Source organism: Aspergillus bombycis, assembly GCF_001792695.1.
Source record: "Aspergillus bombycis strain NRRL26010 chromosome Unknown contig00001, whole genome shotgun sequence".
NCBI classification, from domain to species: Eukaryota; Fungi; Ascomycota; class Eurotiomycetes; order Eurotiales; family Aspergillaceae; genus Aspergillus; species Aspergillus bombycis.
The window spans coordinates 598,545-617,068 of NW_019170003.1; the positions used below are offsets into that span (position 1 = coordinate 598,545).

At 48.7% G+C, this 18,524-nt stretch overlaps 8 protein-coding genes across 8 annotated transcripts; 5 read left to right on the plus strand and 3 right to left on the minus strand.

The window, feature by feature from the left end:
• Positions 1–571: 571 nt before the first annotated feature.
• ABOM_000223 (uncharacterized protein) lies at positions 572–1,401 on the plus strand (the record flags this gene model as incomplete). Its single annotated transcript, XM_022527353.1, has 4 exons — positions 572–627; positions 679–800; positions 853–1,270; positions 1,314–1,401. The coding sequence occupies 4 exons, from the start codon at positions 572–574 to the stop codon at positions 1,399–1,401; spliced, it is 684 nt and encodes a 227-aa protein (XP_022394904.1).
• Positions 1,402–2,993: 1,592 nt separating this feature from the next.
• Positions 2,994–4,506, minus strand: aclA (putative ATP citrate lyase subunit (Acl); the record flags this gene model as incomplete). The annotated part of the gene is made up of 2 exons (XM_022527354.1): positions 2,994–4,007; positions 4,066–4,506. 2 exons carry the CDS (start codon positions 4,504–4,506, stop codon positions 2,994–2,996), a joined length of 1,455 nt encoding a protein of 484 aa, XP_022394911.1.
• A 2,607-nt stretch (positions 4,507–7,113) lies between these two features.
• ABOM_000225 (putative ATP citrate lyase, subunit 1) lies at positions 7,114–9,252 on the plus strand (the record flags this gene model as incomplete). The annotated part of the gene is made up of 5 exons (XM_022527355.1): positions 7,114–7,253; positions 7,307–7,613; positions 7,664–8,353; positions 8,401–8,758; positions 8,825–9,252. 5 exons carry the CDS (start codon positions 7,114–7,116, stop codon positions 9,250–9,252), a joined length of 1,923 nt encoding a protein of 640 aa, XP_022394910.1.
• Positions 9,253–10,029: 777 nt separating this feature from the next.
• ABOM_000226 (Rpp14/Pop5 family protein) lies at positions 10,030–10,850 on the plus strand (the record flags this gene model as incomplete). The annotated part of the gene is made up of 2 exons (XM_022527356.1): positions 10,030–10,372; positions 10,471–10,850. Coding segments are annotated over 2 exons (723 nt in total), but the record flags the coding sequence as incomplete, so codon positions are not given.
• Positions 10,851–10,976: 126 nt separating this feature from the next.
• On the minus strand, positions 10,977–12,154 carry ABOM_000227 (GTPase GPN2; the record flags this gene model as incomplete). The annotated part of the gene is made up of 3 exons (XM_022527357.1): positions 10,977–11,639; positions 11,703–11,803; positions 11,866–12,154. The coding sequence occupies 3 exons, from the start codon at positions 12,152–12,154 to the stop codon at positions 10,977–10,979; spliced, it is 1,053 nt and encodes a 350-aa protein (XP_022394908.1).
• Positions 12,155–12,383: 229 nt separating this feature from the next.
• On the plus strand, positions 12,384–13,581 carry ABOM_000228 (WD40 repeat domain-containing protein; the record flags this gene model as incomplete). Its single annotated transcript, XM_022527358.1, has 3 exons — positions 12,384–12,393; positions 12,448–12,703; positions 12,783–13,581. The coding sequence occupies 3 exons, from the start codon at positions 12,384–12,386 to the stop codon at positions 13,579–13,581; spliced, it is 1,065 nt and encodes a 354-aa protein (XP_022394903.1).
• A 168-nt stretch (positions 13,582–13,749) lies between these two features.
• ABOM_000229 (ribose-5-phosphate isomerase RKI1) lies at positions 13,750–14,758 on the minus strand (the record flags this gene model as incomplete). The annotated part of the gene is made up of 2 exons (XM_022527359.1): positions 13,750–14,207; positions 14,263–14,758. Coding segments are annotated over 2 exons (954 nt in total), but the record flags the coding sequence as incomplete, so codon positions are not given.
• Positions 14,759–16,544: 1,786 nt separating this feature from the next.
• ABOM_000230 (NEDD8-activating enzyme E1 regulatory subunit) lies at positions 16,545–18,279 on the plus strand (the record flags this gene model as incomplete). Its single annotated transcript, XM_022527360.1, has 2 exons — positions 16,545–16,919; positions 16,978–18,279. 2 exons carry the CDS (start codon positions 16,545–16,547, stop codon positions 18,277–18,279), a joined length of 1,677 nt encoding a protein of 558 aa, XP_022394691.1.
• Between the last annotated feature and the right edge of the window lie 245 nt (positions 18,280–18,524).

Consider the following 18,524-nt stretch of genomic DNA (forward strand, 5'->3'; position numbering starts at 1 on the left):
TCTGTGAATACTGTATATTAAGATACCCAGCAAATAATAAGATACCACGAGGGAGAAAATGGAACTGGTTTTGTGTAGTCCCCAGGTCTCCCTGCGTATGTCTTTGTTATGATCCTTGCCATATATACAGATGGCTACTGTCGGGTACCCATACCATACCTTTCGACACCGCACTCGCATATCATCGCCTTGAGTTCGAACGTTCAAGACTGCTTCATATTTACGCAGTTTCGATATGGATTTCTATCTCCGATGCAATGCACTTAAATGTCGATGTCAGTTGAAGGAACAAGCGGTTGTTACGACTTGTTCGTAAGTCGGACCCCTCCGTCTCGATTTGTACGTCTATTGTCCTATTGCCTCTGCAGATGCTAAGCATTGACGCATTAGACACATCTTCTGTACTACTTGTGCAGGTACCCTTGGCCTTTCGAGTTCCACCGCTGGCGAACGTCACTGTCCGGCATGCCAGACAATCCTCATCAACCCAGATGATGTTGTGATAACTGCCTTGAACCCAACGGAGGATTACAAAACCAGTGTTTTGAGTGGGTTGGATCCAAGCACCATAATGGAATGTGCTGGACGCGCATTGCTCTTTTGGACCTACCAAACAACCCAAGAAATGTGTGTAATCCTGACCGCTGCTCGAAGCTATTGCGTATTGACGGGCAACAGCTACTACCAGGAATTTCTTGCAAAGACACTCACAGACAAGTATACAGGTTTAAATACACAAATGGATAAGGTTATTCATAATGCCAACACAGAAATTTCAACTCTACAGGCAAGGCTATCAGGTTCGTGCTGTCCTACTTGTATACCCAAACTTTTGATCTGAGTAAGGACCAGATATGCAGGCGACACATGAGCAGCTTCAAAAGAAGAACCAGGAGCTTGTTGACTTATACCGAGAAAAGTGCAAGAAGTTCTCTCAAATTACGAACCTCTATAATTTACTGAAAGCTCGGGCAATGCGGTCCCATATGCAGACAGCCGCATCGGACTCGGTTTCCCAGGCCCTGAACTCTTTAGGGGCGTCACGGAATGACCCTCCAGATTCGGAATCAAACAGACCATTGGGTCCACAGATGCCTCTGCAGACACCATCTCATCGTCAACAGTACATGTTCCCTGTTGACCAGGAGGGAGTGGAGCAATTGCACCGATATCAACGCAGCGGCACTGGGAGCTCAAAAGGGGCAAGGAAAAGAACGGATACCTCAGCAATGCCGCCTCCAAGTCTTCTAGGAAATCAAAGACATCGTGAGTATGTTGTTGTAGCTTCGATGCATTGCCTAATATTCGTATAGAGGGGATGCCCATGACTCCCAAGCACCGAACACGCCTCACAGGCCAATCACTTCCTTCCACAAGAATGCCACACCTACCACCAAATAGCGTCGTGCTTGAGCGATTCCGGGCTGAGCCTATTGCAACCGGTTCTCTTACTACTGATCATTCTTCGATAAATCGGGAAAATCCACAATCGCAAGCCCAACGGCCCTCCAGAAACGACACCTTCTTCGATAGCACGATAATATAGATTTGCAGACCATATGATGACGCAAGTGCAAGCCATGCAGGCCCTCCTTTGTTTCTATTTGCCGTTGATGCGAGCTGTTATCTTGATTCTTCTGTTCGCACTACACTTGGTGGTCAACAGTATATATAGACCCGAAATATATTATTACAGTGTTCAGCATTAAAATTCGATCAGAAGGTCGACTGTCTTCAAAAAAAATAAAATAAAAATTCAATACACTAATCATAATATTTAGAAATTTATTCATATAGAAACTAGGAAAATTAACTAAAGAAAGCGAAGTGCCAGTAGGATGCCATCCTAACCGGCGTTATAAATTGGAGCGCCTCCATTCGTCCGACGTAATCTATGCACCCGTCCACTTCGATATCAGTCAATTCAATCCCTAAAGAGCTACTCTGTCACTGGAATAAACTAACTTAAACTTATACAGGTAGCAGAAGATATAAATCGGTCAACCCAGTAACCCTAGTACAAAACCCCAAAGCATACCGCCTCCCACCCAATACACACAATCAACTTACTAGCATGTCCCACTACTAAAGCCCTAATATCAAAACAACCACCACCACAAACCAAAGCAAAGAAAAAAAGACCAGGAAAAAGAAAGACAAAACAGATCGAGATAAGATCACAAACTCAATGGCCCCTCAAATCCACACCCAAGCTCCATCCAGCTGCAAAGGCCCGTCCCGTCGGCTCCGTCTCAAGCCATCCATACCTTATTACCATTACAAAGATAGTGGTCCTCCGTCCATCCGGGACGTCCCCATCTCGGACGTGCGGAAGCTACTCACCACAGAACAGCCCGATTCCACCACACAGACCTTATCCCACGAGTTTATTCTATTTTCTGCAGGGATCGAGATCGTTGGATCATCTGGGGTTTGTCACTGAGTTTATCTCTTAGTGGTATTTTTGGATGTAGTTTATTTTGACTCCTGTTTTGGGGTTACTGTATGCATGTTGTATTTATGGGTATTGATTTTACTTCCTATACATTACTAGGCCAGATTATGATGTGCGTTTGGCGCTTTCTGGAAGAACTGCTTCTTCTTTTTCCCCATTATTCCTTTTCTTTTCTTTCCTCGTAGATTTATTGTTTCCTTGGCTTCTAATGTGAGTATTGGATTACTAGTTATGTATTCTTTGCTAGGTTTATGTAGGAACGAATAGCGTAACGTTGGTAATCGTGTCTTATTAACGACTAACATCGCAGAATCATGTATCTCATGTCCTGCAAGACCAAGTCTAAAGTTCAACTCCATACAATGGATATCCCGTCTCCTTGACCCGAGAAGCAGGTCGAGGTTTTGTCCAACTGCTCGCTCTTTGCCCACAGGAGAAAATATAAATAAAATGAAACCATATCATGCCATGCGTTCAGAAACGAAATGCACACGTAAGATTAAATTAAGTAGAATCAAAGAAAAAAAAGGGAAATTCTTTAAGCAGAGAACTCCTTGATATCGGACTTCTTGCCCAGGAGGGCAAGAGGAACGATACCACTGACGTGCATCTCAGGGCCGTAGACATGCATGTTGAGACCAAGTTCCTCACCAACGGACTTGATGTTACGGAGACCCTCCTGGTAGTTAGGACCAGCACGACGAACCCAGATCTGGACCTTGTGCTCGTTGAGGACAGGGGCGACCTCACGCAGGGCACGGATGACACCCTTGAAGGTCGAAGCAACGTTGGTGAAGTTGGCGATACCGCCACCAATGAAGAGAACCTTGCCGTCGGGGTGGATAGGAGCACGCAGCATCAGGTCGAGGACGGTGTGAGCGTAGTTGTAGGTCTGAGTCTCGGTGGGAGCACCGGAGTACTCACCGTAGTTGGCGAGCTCACTGACGAAGCCAGCGGAGGCAATGGCATCGGCGTACACGACCGAGGCACCACCACCAGCAACCAGGGTCCAGACACGGCCCTTAGGGTTGAGGACGGTGAGCTTGAGAGAGGCACCGGTCTTAGCATCCAGCTCGGCGATGAACTTCTCCTCCTTGCTCATCTCACGACCGAAAGGAGCGGGGAACTCCATGGGCGGGCCAGCGTCAATGTTGACCTTGCCCTCCTGAGGAGCAACGGCAATACCAAGGTTGGCGGGGCTACGGGCAATAGCCCACTTGGTGCCGCACTCGAACTCAGCAGTCTGGTCCAGCTTGGCAGCCAAGTCCAGGAAGTGGACCTCAGCGGAGGTGGCATCAGCGTTGGGGATGACCACGAGAGGGTTGATCTCGAGGTAGGTGAACTGGCAGTCGACATAGACGGCGTACAGACGAGAGATGAAGTCCACGAGGACATTGTGAACGCCGCTGGGCACCTTCTTCAGGAGCGTGGCAGCAATCTCCTCATTCGAAGGGTAGTTCTTCAGGTTGACAGGAATAAGAAGCTTCTCGGCCTTGGCGTCAACATCACCAACATCGACACCACCTTCGTGAGTAAAGAGGATCCAGTCACCCTGCCAAATGTTAGTCGATATCCTCTACCGTTGCCTATGGATCTACAATGCTTCTTACCTCACGCACGGAGTGGATGTTGATGTAGTACTCAGTTTCCTGAGGGTGGGGAACGAAAGGCTCAACCAGGAACTGACGGAGAACGCCAGTGACGGTCTCAACCTGGACGTCCTTAGCGGCGCGAGCCTCAATCCATTCCCTAGCCTCAGCCCAGGTCTTGTTCAGAGCAAGAAGACCGCTCTTGCCACGTCTCTTGATCAATTGGTCGGGCTTAGCGACGAACTTAGCACCGGCGGCCAACAACCACGGGTAGGTCACTTCGGCCTGATCGAGGACATCCTTGACGGCACGGTCTTCAGGGAAGTAGAGAGAGGCGAGACGAGCGGGAGGGTTGTGGGTGGAGGAAGGAGGAAGAGGAGTCGGCTTGATGACGGGGGCACGAGTGAGGTGGTAGTTGAGGATGGCCTTGCCATCAGCCTCGAGAATCGACTTGGCGGACATATTGGAGGGGTAAAGGACTAGAAAGAGATATGGAGGAGAGGATCAAGAGGGGAGTGAGGAGCTATGGAGTGATAGTATAGGGGGAATAAAAGTGTTAAGAGGAAGGGAAGTCAACCCCAGATTAAGAGTATAGAGGTGTGGGAAGTATGTGAGGATAGATTGGAGTGAGAGAGGGAAAAGTGAGGAAAGAAAACAAAATAAGTTGTTTCTGGCTTGGCAAAAATTACCAGAGAGGAGTATTGGAGGTATAGGAGGACAGTTTCAAATGGGGGGCGCAGTAAAAAGAAGGAGGGAAAAAGAGTACGTCGGGTTCGGCGATGATAATAATTTCAGCAGCTGGAAATTATTATTACTCTTCTGGATGACAAGTTGGAGGGGGAGGGGAATTTTTTTGCTGGTAAAACTGTACTCTGGCCCCTCCGGAGCAACCATACCAGCGCAATACGGGAATACCAAAACACACCAAAAAAGGCCGAGCTCGGGAGAGGTGTTGAGATACGGTGGGGATCATCAGAGGATGTGGATCACACCAGGACCCACCGTGTCAAGCGGCCTTAATTCCTACGGGTTGGGAGCTTCGCTTTCCACTCTGTTGGGGTTCTTCGGGAAGGGGTATTTAGCACGCAGTATCTGCCCTACGCTGTAGCCTCAATACTGTACGGATTAATGAATGGCAACTTCTGGCGCTCTTCGGACGGTTCCCGCCGGAAGTCGCACTTACATCGTAGATTTGATCTGTAATATTGGTTTCTCATTATCGGTTTTGTTGGGTTTTGGGTAGGTTTTGTTGGTGACCCCTCAGGAGTAGAGAGTTTGATACGTAGGAGGCAGCGTACACGTGGACCACTGTCTAATCCGGAATAATATCCAGGGACAGGGGACTGCATTCATTGAGAAGATCTACCTACAGTACTCGGTACAGTAGGCCGACTGGATGGCTATCACACAACAGGTAGAATCCGTCAAGGATTGATTTTATTGCCTAACCGCTCAGGTACCCATAGATCCCCTCAGTTCACCGCCTTTAGATAATCTTCTAGAAGGTTAGAATATTACCATGGATACAATTGAGGTGGTCTAGGTACTATCAGGATACTACACTGTACGGAGTAGTACTACCACCTTCTCTTACCTGACGTAGTTACAGATACCTGGTCATGAAGTCATAGATACTACCTTTTATTAACACCTTGAATGTAAAAGGAAATAGTCGGTTCTGATGCATCTTTATCGGAGTTGCATGATGTTTTGTCGGTGAGCATCGTCATGTGCGCTCGCTGTTAGCAGGTAGCCGAATCGAATCAGATGTTTTCTCAAGCGGCATCTTTACGTAGTAGGATGCATGCGATGGATGAGGTGTACTCGGGTTTACAGTGTACTTTGTATACTAGTGAAGGTACACTGCCATCCCTGTGCCAACAAGAAAAAAATATCAGACGTTCATCGACCCCACCTTTAGTGCCGACCAGATCATCGTACAGAATTAGTGTCTGGACCTTTAACTTTATGGAGTCGAGACCTGTTTGAAGATGGCCCGATTATCCTGCTCATTACCCTTTTTGACCGTAGTCAGTATTGTATATACGGTGTACTTCAGATCACTATCGGGGTCAGTATTATGGATACCGTGTACTTCGGGTCACCACTGGAGTCAGTCCAGTTTATACGGTGTACTTCAGATCACCGCCAGGCAGAAAAAACCAAGACTTGAGTTTGTTGAGCAATATTATTAACCTCCCCCAATTAACTAGTTAATGCCCTGCAGGTTAACTGGTCGCGTCCTCCGCACTCTATAAGCAAATACTCTGTACGCCGTCACACCAGCCCTAGCTCTTCTATTCCAACACCGTAGTTTCTCCTCTAGATGGTGCCTGTGGCTTTCCCGAATCCCGATCAACTAGACTAGATTTTCCAGTAAAAATTTCTCATCTGAAGGTTATTATTAGGACAATCCCGAAGTCCGAACTTAGCCTCAGGCCGGACTACTATTTTCCCAACTGGTCCCGCATTGCGCCCCCCGCCGTTTTCTCAAGACCGTCTAGTACCGCCCCATACCGCCCACCCATACGATTACCTGCCTGATACATACCAACCATACGCCGTACATACTTCAGACTCCGGGCTTCTGTACTTCACCTCAAAATTATTATTAGCAGCTCCATAATTTCTTTACTCCGTACCAACCCCCAATCTTAACCCGATATCGTTCCCCTCTGTTGTTATTTTTTTTTCTTCTCCCACTCCGTCTTAACTCATCGATTAATCCACTTCATTCCCCCTCCAATTCCAATTTCTCCATCCTCCTTCCTTGGTTATCGTCCTTATCCTTCCCTCCCATCTATCTTCTCCTTCCCTCCCAGGTCGCTATTACTTGTTGCGACTTACTCTCCTCTATATCATTTAACTCACCTACATACCCACCTAATAATACTTTCTTGTTTCCTTTGATTGTTTTACGTTTGGAGCTCTGTTGACAGGTATGCCTCGAAATCAGTATCGGATACTGATATCATCCATTTCCCATCCCCTTGACCTACCCTTCCCGCCAGACCTGGAATCGTGAACACCTTGCTAATGTTAACCGGATTGACAGAGTAATTAGCCATCATGTCTTCTACCGCTCCTCTTGTCAACACCGCCAATGGCGGCTCTGCCAACGACAACATCACCCGCTTCGCACCCCCCAGCCGTGTGCTTTCTCCTCTCAACCATGCCCTCTTCCACAACAAGACCAGATGCTTCGTATAGTGAGTAATTACGTCCTCTGGAGGTCAATGCCATGTATTGACTGTTATAATAGTGGTATGCAGCCCAAGGCTGTGCAGGGCATGCTCGACTTTGATTTCATCTGCAAGCGCAGCACACCCTCAGTCGCCGGTATCATCTACACTTTCGGTGGTCAATTCGTGAGCAAGATGTACTGGGGTACCAGCGAGACTTTGCTCCCTGTCTACCAGGACGTTTCCAAGGCCATGGCCAAGCACCCCGATGTTGACACTGTTGTGAACTTCGCCTCCTCCCGCTCCGTGTACACCTCTACCATGGAGTTGATGAACTGCCCCCAGATTAAGGCCATTGCCATTATTGCTGAGGGTGTCCCAGAAAGAGTAGGTCCTTTATCTCCGCCAAGCTAAACTTCGACTAACAGTGGTAATAGCGCGCTCGTGAGATCCTCGTCACTGCCAAGGAGAAGGGCATCACTATCATTGGACCCGCTACCGTTGGAGGTATCAAGCCTGGTGCTTTCAAGATTGGTAACACTGGTGGTATGATGGACAACATTGTGGCTTCCAAGCTCTACCGTAAGGGCTCTGTTGGCTACGTCTCCAAGTCCGGTGGTATGTCCAACGAATTGAACAACATTGTTTCTCAAAATACCGATGGTGTCTATGAGGGTGTTGCCATTGGTGGTGATCGTTACCCTGGTACCACTTTCATCGACCACTTGCTGCGTTACCAGAACGAGCCGGAGTGCAAGATCCTTGTGTTGCTGGGTGAAGTCGGTGGTGTCGAGGAGTACCGTGTCATCGAGGCCGTCAAGAACGGCACCATCACCAAGCCCATTGTTGCCTGGGCTATTGGTACCTGCGCCAGCATGTTCAAGACCGAGGTTCAGTTCGGTCACGCTGGTGCTTCGGCCAACTCCGACCTGGAGACCGCTGTTGCTAAGAACAAGGCCATGAGGGAGGCTGGCATCCACGTCCCCGAGACTTTTGAGGACATGCCCCAGCTGCTCAAGCAGGTCTACGACCAGGAGGTCAGCAAGGGCAACATCCAGCCTCAGCCCGAGCCTGTTCCCCCTAAGATCCCTATCGACTACTCCTGGGCCCAGAGCTCGGTCTCGTCCGTAAGCCTGCCGCCTTCATCTCCACCATCTCCGACGACCGTGGCCAGGAGCTCCTCTACGCCGGTATGCCCATCTCCGATGTCTTCAGGGAGGACATTGGTATTGGTGGTGTCATGTCTCTTCTTTGGTTCCGCCGCCGCCTTCCCCCCTATGCTAGCAAGTTCTTGGAGATGGTTCTCATGCTTACCGCTGACCACGGTCCTGCCGTGTCCGGTGCCATGAACACCATCATCACCACCCGTGCTGGCAAGGATCTGATCAGTGCTCTCGTTTCTGGTCTTCTGACCATTGGTTCTCGTTTCGGTGGTGCCCTTGACGGTGCTGCTGAGGAGTTCACCAAGGCCTTCGACAAGGGTCTGAGCCCCCGTGACTTCGTTGACACCATGAGGAAGGAGAACAAGCTCAGTATGTCCCCCTACTACCGCATCCACTACCCTTCCCAGTTGAAAACGCATCACTAACCGCACATAGTTCCTGGTATCGGTCACCGTGTCAAGTCCCGTAACAACCCCGATCTTCGTGTCGAACTGGTCAAGGAGTTCGCCAAGAAGCACTTCCCTAGCACTAAGCTGCTCGACTACGCCATCGCTGTTGAGACTGTCACCACCTCGAAGAAGGACAACCTGATTCTGAACGTCGACGGTTGCATTGCTGTTTGCTTCGTCGACCTTATGCGCAACTCCGGTGCCTTCTCCCCTGAGGAGGTCGAGGACTACATGAAGATGGGTGTCCTTAACGGTCTCTTCGTCTTGGGTCGCAGTATTGGTCTGATTGCCCACTACCTCGACCAGAAGCGCCTGCGTACCGGTCTCTACAGACATCCTTGGGACGATATCACCTACCTGCTCCCTGCCCTGCAGAAGGGTGGATCCGAAGGCCGTGTCGAGGTCAACATCTAATCTTTTATATATCCTTATTAATTTCTTACCTTTTCATTTTCTCTATATCTTTACACTCGTGGAAGTGGCCAGTGTGGGATACTGGTAATCTCATAAAATCCCGTCATGTTCTTGACGTTGGAGTTATGATGGTTTGCGTTGCATTGTTTCGATTCTTATATCATTTTATTTCACCTCACAATCTGTAGTGCGCACATGTGGCATGACTAGCTGATAGGGTTGATGAATTCTATGCAAGGGCAGAAAAGGCAGAACCTGTTTAGAAGAGTTAGAATTACGACAGCCTGATCTACAATCCAATGGGTTATAATTTCAATGATATTTTCCATACCGTTTCAAACTCCGAGTAATGTTTTCCCCTATACTTCAGGACCAGGTCCCTCGGTCTAGTTGAAAGGTATCGGCGCTTTGCCCGCTTTGCGCTTGTAAGTTGCAGGCCTGGTACGTAATATTTGAGAAAAGATAACAGAAGAAAATTCAATCCTGATGGGGTGACTTAACGATTGCCTTTCAGTCCAATTGACCAACAAAATGCCCGAGACAAAAAGGTTCCTCTGACACCCCCCCACATTGCCCTTTATCAAACTTCGGGCAGTAGTGAAACTAACCGCAATAGGCTGGACTAACTTTAAAGCTTCTGCAATTCTTGAATCGATAAAACATATCCGGACATCTACGGTTCAACTCGATCCGTCGCCAACTCCGATAATCCTCAAAACTACTTATCACAAGGGGTGCTCAGCCGCTCAAAATCGCTAATTGTCGCTCAAAAAAAAGAAAAAATTTACAAGGGAAAAACCCTCAGCACATCAGCCAACTCCACCCAACTATAGAAAAGAAAACCCGGAAAAAAGCAAAAAGGAATTCAAAATGGTCCGCGTCAAACACCGCTACCTCCTCCTGGACATCCTCTACCCAGATCCCACCTCATGGCCTCCCTCAACAACAGCGCCCAAAAATGCACCACGAAACGCACAATCCCAATTGCGGATCCACTCGCCCACATCCGACGCCCTGACGCCGAGCTTACTTGCGAAAATGGTGAGAGAGGAAGTCGCGGAGACATTTGGTGATTGGGGTGTGGGGAGACTGGGTGGTGTCACCGCTGGGGGTGTTAGTGGTACGTATAGTCCCTTCTTCTACTTTGTTAGCTCTATGCTGGCAGAGGGGTTTCCGCCGGCTTGAAATGGTGATTGATCTTGAGTTCGATTGGGACAGTTAAATATTTGTCGCCTGCAACTTCGACGGCTATCATTCGTTGTCCGCGCGCGTCATTCCGGCTTGTTTGGACAGCGCTTACTTATATGTCTCGGGTGCCGGAGTATGGGGACTCGAATCGGTCGAGGCGGTCGGATGTTCCGTTGACGAGGCCTTGTGTTTTTCGGGTTATTAGGGTTTCTGGGACGATGCGAAAGGCGGAGGAAGAGGCGATTCGGCGGGCGAGGAGGGAGATTGTGCGGTTGAGAGGCGCAGAGGAGGTTGGGGTGCTTGGGGGTTTGGTTGGCGGGCTGGAATATGGGGAGGGCTCTGGTGTTGTTGAGGATGTGATGGAGAATGATGAGGAGGATGTTAATATGGGAAGTGACGGGGAGGATTGATGGTCTTCTATAGGATGAAGGTGTTTGGTTTTTTTGGGTGCGTTCGCCGTTGTTGGCGAGGTTTTCTTTTTCATTCATCAGAGATACCCTATGATACATGTATAGTAGAGGATGGTAGAATTCATGTCATGACTTTCGTACAACCTTTACTCCGCTGTCTGGTATGAATCCCCTGCCAAGATCGTTGTACTCATCGTCGTCCTCGTAGCCGGCACTGGGTTTGGTAGCACCAGCCGCTTCGTCGCGTGTTTTGGCCTCTGCTTCCAGCTGTCGCCTTTCCTGTTCATCATGCTCGTCTTTGGCATCTAACCAGCGTTCCTGCACATCCCGAACATCCATAGTTCCTAGGCCGTCCCGAACGGCAACTTGCCAGACAGTGTCGTTTGCACCTTCAGCAGGTCCGAACACATACCCGCTTGCACGGTCAATAACATGTAACAGACTCATCATGCTCTTCTTGTCTTCGACAGCTAACGTTTCGAATCCAACGAGTCCGAAATCTTCAACGAGGTCTATAATGGCTTGATTGAGGGCCCCGAACTTATCATGCGAAAGCCGAGATGATTCCGCTTCTAGGTGCGGCAGCAAATACGAAAGGTCTTGGACTTCCGTGTAATAGTCTAGATTAAAAGGGAGCGGAGCATAGTTCGAGAGATTGTCGATCTTGGTGAGGACGTTGAGGTGGGGAAGGTCCATCTGGAGCATGGCGCGGAGGGAGAGGATGAGGGCGGATATGTACATAGAAGGTAGAGTGAGGTTATATGAATCAATTAGGTGTATTACGATTAACTAAAGCAGCAGTTAGCCCCATGTATGCCACCGCGTACCAAGAACGGAATGGGAGAGACATACTCTATATCCCATCTTTTGGAGCTTGAAGAAAATGTTTCGTAAGGAAGAGTGGTGCGTGAAGATCTCGACCTGACCTGGACAGTCAAATAGAACATAGTCATCTAACAACGACTCGCAATTCAGCATATCATACCAAATGCGCCACACCAGCTCCGACGCTTACCTTTGAGTTCCTTCATCCCCTCCTCCAACCAGTCAAAGTTCTCCTCCAGTTCTTCTAGTGCATACAATATACCGCCATTAGGACCCAGGTGATCTTCACTCATTACTTCCTCGAGCGTAACCAGGTCGCGAACATCCAGTGCACATGGGTATGACGTTTTATCATTTGCGGGGTCCAGATTCACGATCGAACATTTGCGCCCAATTGCCCCAAGAAATTGATGCATGCCATTGCAATATGTCGACTTTCCCGCGCCGGGAGGTCCTATCACTAGCTGCGCAAACGGCATGATGATCCGCCTGTGATAGAAATTCAAGGTAGTCGGAAAAGTACGTGCTATAGATAAGTTGAGAGACTTTATCGATTGCGTTCATTGACAATGGCGGGGGAGAATATTACAGGGCGGTATTATGCGGCAGAAAATGATCTGAAGGACCGAAGCTGTGATGACGCCGGCCGATCAACAACTATCTGCCGTTGCTGCTTCAATTGGCTTTTCGCAGTGACTTAGCGCAATCATGGCGTCGAGTGAGTATATTCTTCTTACGACATAAATCAAATACCTGGCTAATGCACTTGTAGACCAATTTGTTGTTGCCTCTCCACCGACCGATGCCATTTCCGCCTTGAAGTTCTCTCCCGACCCTAATTCCACACGAGTTGTTGTATCATCCTGGGACAAAAATGTGTACCTTTACGAGCTGCGCGATGAAAACGGGAATGTAGGAGAAGGCAAACTATTACAGAAATTCGAGCACCGGGCCCCGGTACTTGATGTGTGTTTCGGCGCAACCGAGGACGAGATCTACACGGCCGGCTTGGATTGGGACGTTAGGAAGTGAGTCCTGCCGCATTCTCCTTCCACAGAGAAGATACCGAGAGCTTGGAAACTGTAATTCAGTGCTAAAAATCTGCAGGATTGATGTAGCAACATCAACCCAGACCGTACTTAGCAGCCATGAAGCCGGCGTTCGAAGCGTCGTTTACAGCAAGGAACATCAACTAGTGATATCAGCATCTTGGGACTCCACATTACATGTACATCGCATTGATGCCCCGGACTCTATACCCTCGATCATTCCCCTTCCTTCCAAGCCCTTCTCCATGTCTCTCACTGCTACGAAGCTGGTCGTCGCAATGGCCTCACGCGCGTTGCATATCTATGATCTGAAGGCGCTGTCTCTCCTCACGGCTCAGTTGGATGGTACTGTTCCGAACAAGGTCGAGGTCGAGCCGTGGCAGCGGAGAGAAAGCAGTCTTAAGTTCATGACACGGTGCGTGGCATGCATGCCTGATGATGCGGGTTATGCTTCTTCGAGCATTGAGGGTCGGGTCGCTGTCGAATGGTTTGATCCTTCTCCTGAATCGCAAGCACGGAAATACGCTTTCAAGTGCCATCGCCAAACGGCTGATGATGTCGATGTTGTATACCCCGTGAACACTCTTGCATTCCACCCCGTACACGGAACCTTTGCATCCGGAGGTGGTGATGGCGTGGTTGCTCTCTGGGATGGTATTGCGAAGAGGAGAATCAGGCAGTATCAGAAGTACCAGTCTAGTGTTGCTGCCGTGGATTTCAGTGGCAATGGAAAGTACCTGGCCATTGCTGTCAGCCCAGGATTTGAAGATGGGAAAGATGACGTTGTTGAGGGGACGGTCAAGATTTATGTGCGCGAACTTGGTGAGACAGAGGCCAAGGGAAAGGGTGCGAAATAGAACTACGTAGCTTTACTATGAACATCTAATTATCACGACTGGAAATGGAATTTCAACCCTTGTCTAGGTAGACAGTGTAAGGAATCCAATTCACGCTAGCATCAAATGGTATCATTTTTAGTTCCACGTTTATGTATACATATCTAGATCGTCTCGGGAAATAAGTGGTTAGGCAGAAGCCTTCCTAACGGACACGGAGCCGTCAGGCATGCCGAAGTACGCGGCGATAGGCTTCTGACCTCCAGTACCTCCACGAACCTGTGCCTGGGGGCCAGTTTCACCGGAGAAGATACCAACATCCAAGACACCGGGAATCTGCTTGATGGCCCGAGAAAGGGCTTCGACCTCCCAAACTCCATCCTTTCCAGTGCCATCTTGTCCGGCTGCAATATCTGCTTTGGTAAGAAGGGTTTTGAACGGAGCGTCAATGATGTTGAAGGCCTGGTCGGTCTTCAAAGGGGTTGGCTTGGGTGCGCCTTCCAGGGCGGTAGGGTTCAAACGAAGAGCAGGCGAGATGCTACCAAGTCCCTTGAGTTCTCCAAGGACACGGCTGGCAGCAATGGGGGCCACCTCGATGGGTATGTATTTCCAGTTCGAAAGGAGACGAGACTGAAGTTTGCGGGAGTCTGTTTGTGGTTAGTCTTGACAAGAGGATATCTGTTCAATATCAGGTCCACTGACCAGCAACGCAGACAAATTCCTTTGCCTGGAGGGCAACAATCTTCTCCTGAAACAAACAGGCGCCGCCGCCCTTGATCAGGTTGAGGTCGTCATCGACCTCATCCGCTCCATCGAAGGCAATATCCAGCACGGTTCCTTCGGGGAGAGAGTCAAAGTCAACGGCTGTCAAGCCATTGGAGATGATGAGCTGCTTGGAAATATAGCCTGTAGGCACATATTTGGTTTGAGAGGTATCGACGCCAGACTCCTTGATGGCCTCAACAACGTAGACGATGGTGGAACCACTGCCAATGCCCACATACTTGGCATCCTTAGGATAGTGGTTCTTCACAGCAGCCTGACCGGCTGCGCGCTTTGCGGATTCGATAAGATCGGCCATTGTGGATTTAAGGCGAAAGTTTGCAGGAAAGACTGTGGGAGAGCCCGAGGAGGGACGAAAGGTACGAAGACGCAGACAAGGGTGAGTGGAGAAGGATGAGGGGGACGAGGGTCGCAATCTGTATAAATATTATTAGGCGGGCTATGCCGGAGGTTAAAGTGCTCTAGCGGCAGGAATTAACTGGGGGGAAAGAACCGCAATTGCCCTGAAGGTGGGGATTCAAAATGCGATCCCAAGGAACGTCCGGTAATCGTGACTTACACAGTAAATTGGCAGCCCCGTGGAATTACTAGGAACATGGCACAGCAATTGAGGCTCAATGGATATATAATACTTGTACAAAACACACCTAATGACAACGTCCATGCGAATTGCAGAGTTTATGTTGATTGTCGCAATAGTAAAAGTGCAGTGGGGTGGGGTTGTGTCGTCATAGTACTTTAGACGGCCTCAGGCACGGCATAAGCTGTCAGCGGTTAGGATTACCCAGTACAGTAATCCAGACTTGACCACCGGTGTAGTTAGAAAAAAGGCCAGCGTGACCCGGAGGCCAGAATAGATTTACTACCGGCACAGTTGAACTGGGTAAGAAAATAGAGATCTCATCTTTTTAATTAAAAAAGTATTACAACTTCAACTCTGAGTATACGAGAGTCCAGACAGACTAAGAGAATATATTAACTGTAGAATACAGTTGCTATATCAAGCTAGCTGACTTTCAAATCGAAATCGATTAGGAATTGTGCATCCAATCTGGAAGGGTTATTCCATTGGATGGATCATTGATGCTTTCAATATCAAACCCCTTCTGGCGAATCGAGGGTAAACAACGGTAAAGTACCTCACACGTGCGGGAAATGCTAGCCAGATCTGTCCATGCATGAGGCCAGTTGCCCCTCAATCGCGGCCTTCGATATTACAAAGCTATAATACGTATAAGTTCAACTATCGGGTCAGTTTTATCCTACTAGGGCTTTTCTCTGCGCCAATAGGACAAGAGCACTCCACCAATCACTTTGGCATGACGTTGACACCGAATGTTCAATGGGTATTTTGGCCCCATAGGCATATAGCCTAAGTATCCATAGACCTAGGGAGCCCATTCTCCATATTGAAAGGTGAGAATAGCTCATAACATCTCCTAGGGTCGCCTGTTGTGATACATGCGACAAGAAACGTGTCGTCAGCAGCTATTCATGAAAATCCTTTAGGGAAGACTGAATAAATTTATTGGCTGTTCGATCTTGGGGTTCGTATGTGAAATTTTGGTCATGGCTGTTTCGAAATCGATCGCCCGTTGGTTTCTGAACGCTCTGAGTCTGTTGAGAAATTGACATGGCCGGAGATGTTTGCTTGTCCATGCTCAGAAGCATCACTTGAGAGTCTGCTTCACCCAACCTTCTTCATGTTTAGAGATGCGTCTCTCTGTACGGGACAGATGCCGATCCCGGGGATGCTGCTAGTTCAAGCAATTGATGGGAAAGGACGGAAAATTGATTATTTTTTCTCGTTTTATTTAACTAGCTTCCCAATAGAATGATTGCAATAGAAGGGAGGGAAGGGAGGATCAGTTGTGTGCCCGGCGGTCAACTTGGCGGTCCCTATTTCTGCCAGCCAGTAGTGTGTCGGAGCTCCAGGAACGCATCTTGCCCCTCCAACTCCACCCACGCTCCCGGGTGTTAGCTACCCGTCACGTGGGCATGCAGCGTCTACTACGGATTACTGCAGAATCATTGTCAACAACCACTACGGGCTTTCAACAATTGTCAGATGCTTGACATTCTATCCCATGTCCGAGGCAGTACTAGCATTCTGGTTGTACTAGTCACTTGATAGCGTCTCTCCGCTACTCTCCGCTATTCTCACCTATTCCTCACCATTCCTCTTTCACTTCCCCGCCCTCATGACTGATGCTTTTCCTAGTGCCCTGACTGGGCCATCATCAAAAGAAAGAAAATATGATCGGCAACTGCGGTTATGGGCTGCAAGTGGCCAAAAGGCTCTAGAGGAGTCTCGTGTACTGTTGGTCAACTCTGATGGCCCATGGAGCAACCAGAGCACTGGTGTATCAGGTGTAGTAGGTGTCGAAACACTGAAGAACCTTGTTCTTCCTGGAATTGGAGGGTTTACTATCGTGGATCCTGCTACTGTCACTGAGGCGGACCTTGGAGTTAATTTCTTCCTTGAAGAACAGAGCCTGGGGAAGCCCAGGGCCGCAGAGACCTGCCGATTGCTAAAAGAATTGAACCCAGACGTAGAAGGGAGCTTCCAATCAAAGGTATGGGATAGGGAGATCTGTCTTTCAGTAGCTTTATATGCTGATACATTCTCTTCAGTCAATTACGGAACTTCTGAGACAGGATCCAGAATTCCTCGCACAGCATAGACTGGTGTTAGTTTCTGGTCCTATGAAGCGATCCTCTTTAGATGCTCTTTGCAAGGCTGCCAATGAGCTAAACATTCCAGTCTTGTATACACGCTCTGTTGGATTCTACTCCACTTTCTCGCTCCAACTACCGCCCTTGTTTCCTATAGTAGAGACCCATCCAGACCCGGAGACAACACAGGATCTTCGTCTGCTCAACCCTTGGCCAGAGTTGGTAGAAGCTGCTTCTCGAATTAGTGATCTGGAGACCTTGGATGATCACCAACACGGTCATGTTCCATACCTATTACTACTTCTCCACTACCTTGAGAAATGGAAGGAGGCACACAACGGCAACGTTCCATCTAATTACAAGGACAAGTCTGAGTTTAGAGAGATGGTGCGCTCTAGCGCAAGAACAAGTAATTCTGAAGGCGGCGAAGAGAACTATGATGAGGCTGTTGCGGCAGTATTGAAATCGTTGAACCCCTTTAGCTTACGCAGCTCGACTCGCGAGATCTTTGAGATGGACGAATGCAAAACCCCCCGAGCCGACTCGGCTGATTTCTGGATTATCGCATCTGCAGTTCAGGAGTTCTTCCAGCAGCATAATGTGCTGCCTCTGCCCGGCCCGCTGCCCGATATGAAAGCCCAGTCAGCAGACTATGTCTCTCTTCAGAACATCTACAAGTCGAAGGCGAAGAAAGATGTAGAGGAAGTCACAAATATAGTCAGAAGAATCGAGTCCCAGATAGGATCTCGGTCAGGTGAGGTCCTAGAGAAGGATATCGAAATATTTTGCAAGAATGCCGCTCACATCAAGGTTATTCGTGGACGCAATATCCCTGAAGTTGATGGCGAAGTACAGACTCTTAAGGCCATCCGCAACAATATAAGCATACCTGACTCTCTAATCCCTGTCTTCGTTGCCTTCCAAGTCCTGGACAACGTTGTTACCGACCTCCAAGAAGGAAAACTCCCCAGTGGATCGATTGATGACGAGGTGGCGTGGGACACTCAGATTGATCGTGTGCTCTCTGCACTCACGACCGACGACCAATCTGCAGTTGATCAAGATGCTCGGGAGCACATTTTGGAAGCCACCCAAGAACTACGCCGGACAGAAGGCGGCGAGCTGCATAACATCTCGTCTCTTACTGGTGGCTTGGTCGCGCAGGAGGCACTCAAGGTTATCACAAGGCAGTATATACCGTTGGATAACACATGCATTTTCGATGGAGTGCGAAGCCGTAGCGAGATGTATACGTTGTGATGCGGTTTTGCACTGGGCAGCTATGGCAGAGTTCGTCTAAGGAGTGCAACCATTATTAAATGAAATTATGAATTGGAATATTCTTCTCCCACTAGTAGTTCCTCTGATGAGGCCTTTTCCGACACCTAAACTGTCATAAACTCGCTCCTAGTCTACTTTATGGATATTACCTGTGTCGCGGCGTACGCGGACTTTGGTTATGTCGTCCTCAGGCTGAGAATGTCTATTGAAGTTCTCATCAGATT